Source organism: Ictalurus punctatus, unplaced genomic scaffold (genome assembly GCF_001660625.3).
Source record: "Ictalurus punctatus breed USDA103 unplaced genomic scaffold, Coco_2.0 Super-Scaffold_100046, whole genome shotgun sequence".
NCBI classification, from domain to species: domain Eukaryota; kingdom Metazoa; phylum Chordata; class Actinopteri; order Siluriformes; family Ictaluridae; genus Ictalurus; species Ictalurus punctatus.
This window is the reverse complement of record NW_026521087.1, coordinates 1474778-1476782: the sequence shown is the minus strand read 5'-3', so window position 1 is coordinate 1476782 and position 2005 is coordinate 1474778. Positions and strand designations below refer to the sequence as shown.

General features: G+C 48.7%; 1 protein-coding gene across 1 annotated transcript in view; it reads left to right on the top strand.

Moving 5' to 3' along the window:
* Nucleotides 1–1155: 1155 nt before the first annotated feature.
* The window catches only part of LOC128629998 (histone H1-like), an 888-nt gene continuing 38 nt past the window's right edge, over nucleotides 1156–2005 (top strand). The window contains exon 1 of the mRNA XM_053678575.1: nucleotides 1156–2005. This exon is cut by the window's right edge and continues 38 nt beyond it. Within this exon, the coding sequence (XP_053534550.1) occupies nucleotides 1201–1803 (603 nt within the window). The 5' untranslated portion in view covers nucleotides 1156–1200 and the 3' untranslated portion in view covers nucleotides 1804–2005.

The window sequence follows — 2005 nt, the reverse complement described above, 5'->3', positions numbered from 1 at the left end:
ATGCCTCGCTGTTGTCCTTTGAGAAAGCTGAAGAACGTTTTGTTTCATAATGACGGATATTGTACTCTTTCAAAACAGCAACTGACTGCTTGCAAACTAGACACACTGCCTTTGAATTGATTTCAGTAAATAAAAAGTCAACTTGCCAAATCTTTTTAAATTTCCTCTTGTCTGTGTGCCAGTGCCTGGATCTCTCCATTATTACCTGTTTGTTGACTGTCGCAATGCATGCTGGCCTTGAAGTATGCATGTACATTAAATAAAATTCTAATTCTTATTCTCTACATTTAATTTCAATTTACATTTTTTGTAGCTCAATAATAATAATAAAAAAATGTTAAATTAGAAATGAAGATCAGCATCAATTAAATTTCCCCCTCCCCCCCTTCTCACATATGGCATGGCGGGCCAAATCAAGTCACCACGGGCCAACTTTGGCCCACAGGCCGTAGTTTGGGCATCTCTGTTCTAACTGTTGTAGTAGCACGTAGTCATTTGAACTAATGTCACAGTAGCACGTAGTCATTCGAACTAATGTGACATTAGCACAAAGTCATTCAAAAGAGTGTTCTAGTAGCACATAGACATTGAAAAGAATGTTCTAGCAGCATGGAATACAACACACACACACACACAGCTATAGCGGAGCCTATAGTCACGCGTGCTGTGCTTTACACGGCCCCCAACGCGCTCTGCTTCAAATACTACACACACCACTCGACAGCTGCAAAGACATCAGGCTCGTTCCCAAGGCTCCTCTTTAACTCGGCCCAGAACGCGTACGACGGCCGTGCCTGCTTTTCGCCGGTTTTTACACACCACATCGCACCAAATGCGCAGCCCGCCGGCTTGAGTACAACGCGCGCCGCGCCTTTTCATGTGCGCTGCGCGAGACTGTTGCTCTCTAGCCGGCCAGGCCGGGCCACGGGAGAAACGAGAAAGCCCGTCCTCGCTCAGCGTGTGCTTCAACGTTTTGAATCTCGTCTTGCGAGTGGGATTTTCACCGAGAAATGCCACGAGAAAACACATCTGAGCGCGCGCCGCGTCCGTGCATTCATTCAGCGGCGCCCCGAGTTGAGTCTACAACGCTCTCATATCTGTTTTTAAGACCAGCCCCCGGCCCCGGGGAGGGAGGATCATCCTGTGTTACACACTAACGTACAGCGTACGACTCGTGTATTCTACGTAGTTGCAAGAGAGATGGCAGAAGTCGCACCCGCTCCCGCCGCCGCGCCGGCCAAAGCGCCCAAGAAGAAAGCAGCTTCGAGAGCAAAAAAAGCCGGCCCTAGCGTCGGCGAGCTGATCGTCAAAGCCGTTTCCTCGTCTAAGGAGAGGAGCGGCGTGTCTCTCGCTGCTCTGAAGAAAGCGCTGGCTGCCGGCGGATACGATGTGGAGAAGAACAACTCCCGCGTCAAGATCGCCGTTAAGGGTCTCGTGACTAAAGGCACTCTGGTGCAGACCAAAGGGACCGGCGCGTCTGGCTCTTTCAAGCTGAACAAGAAGCAGACCGAAGCCAAGAAGCCCGTGAAGAAAGCCGCGCCCAAAGCGAAAAAGCCCGCCGCGGCTAAGAAGCCCAAGAAGGTAGCGGCCAAGAAACCCGCCGCCACGGCCAAGAAGTCTCCTAAGAAGGCGAAGAAGCCCACAGCCGCCGCAAAGAAAGCCACCAAGAGCCCGAAGAAGGCGAAAAAGCCCGCGACCCCTAAAAAGGTAGCCAAGAGCCCCAAGAAAGCGAAAGCTGTCAAGCCCAAGACCAAAAAGCCTAAAGCGGCAAAGGCGAAGAAGGCAGCACCCAAAAAGAAGTAAAGACGTTTGTTTCTTTCATGCTTTTGTTCCTTAAACGGCTCTTTTAAGAGCCACCCATATTTTCCTTTAAAGAGTAACATTTTCAGTCAAGCTTTATGGAATCAAAGCAATACACGTTAGAAACATATAATAGTATGGATACACATATCTGATCACAGAATATGTAGGATAACATATTGATACATAATAAATCAATGTTAAT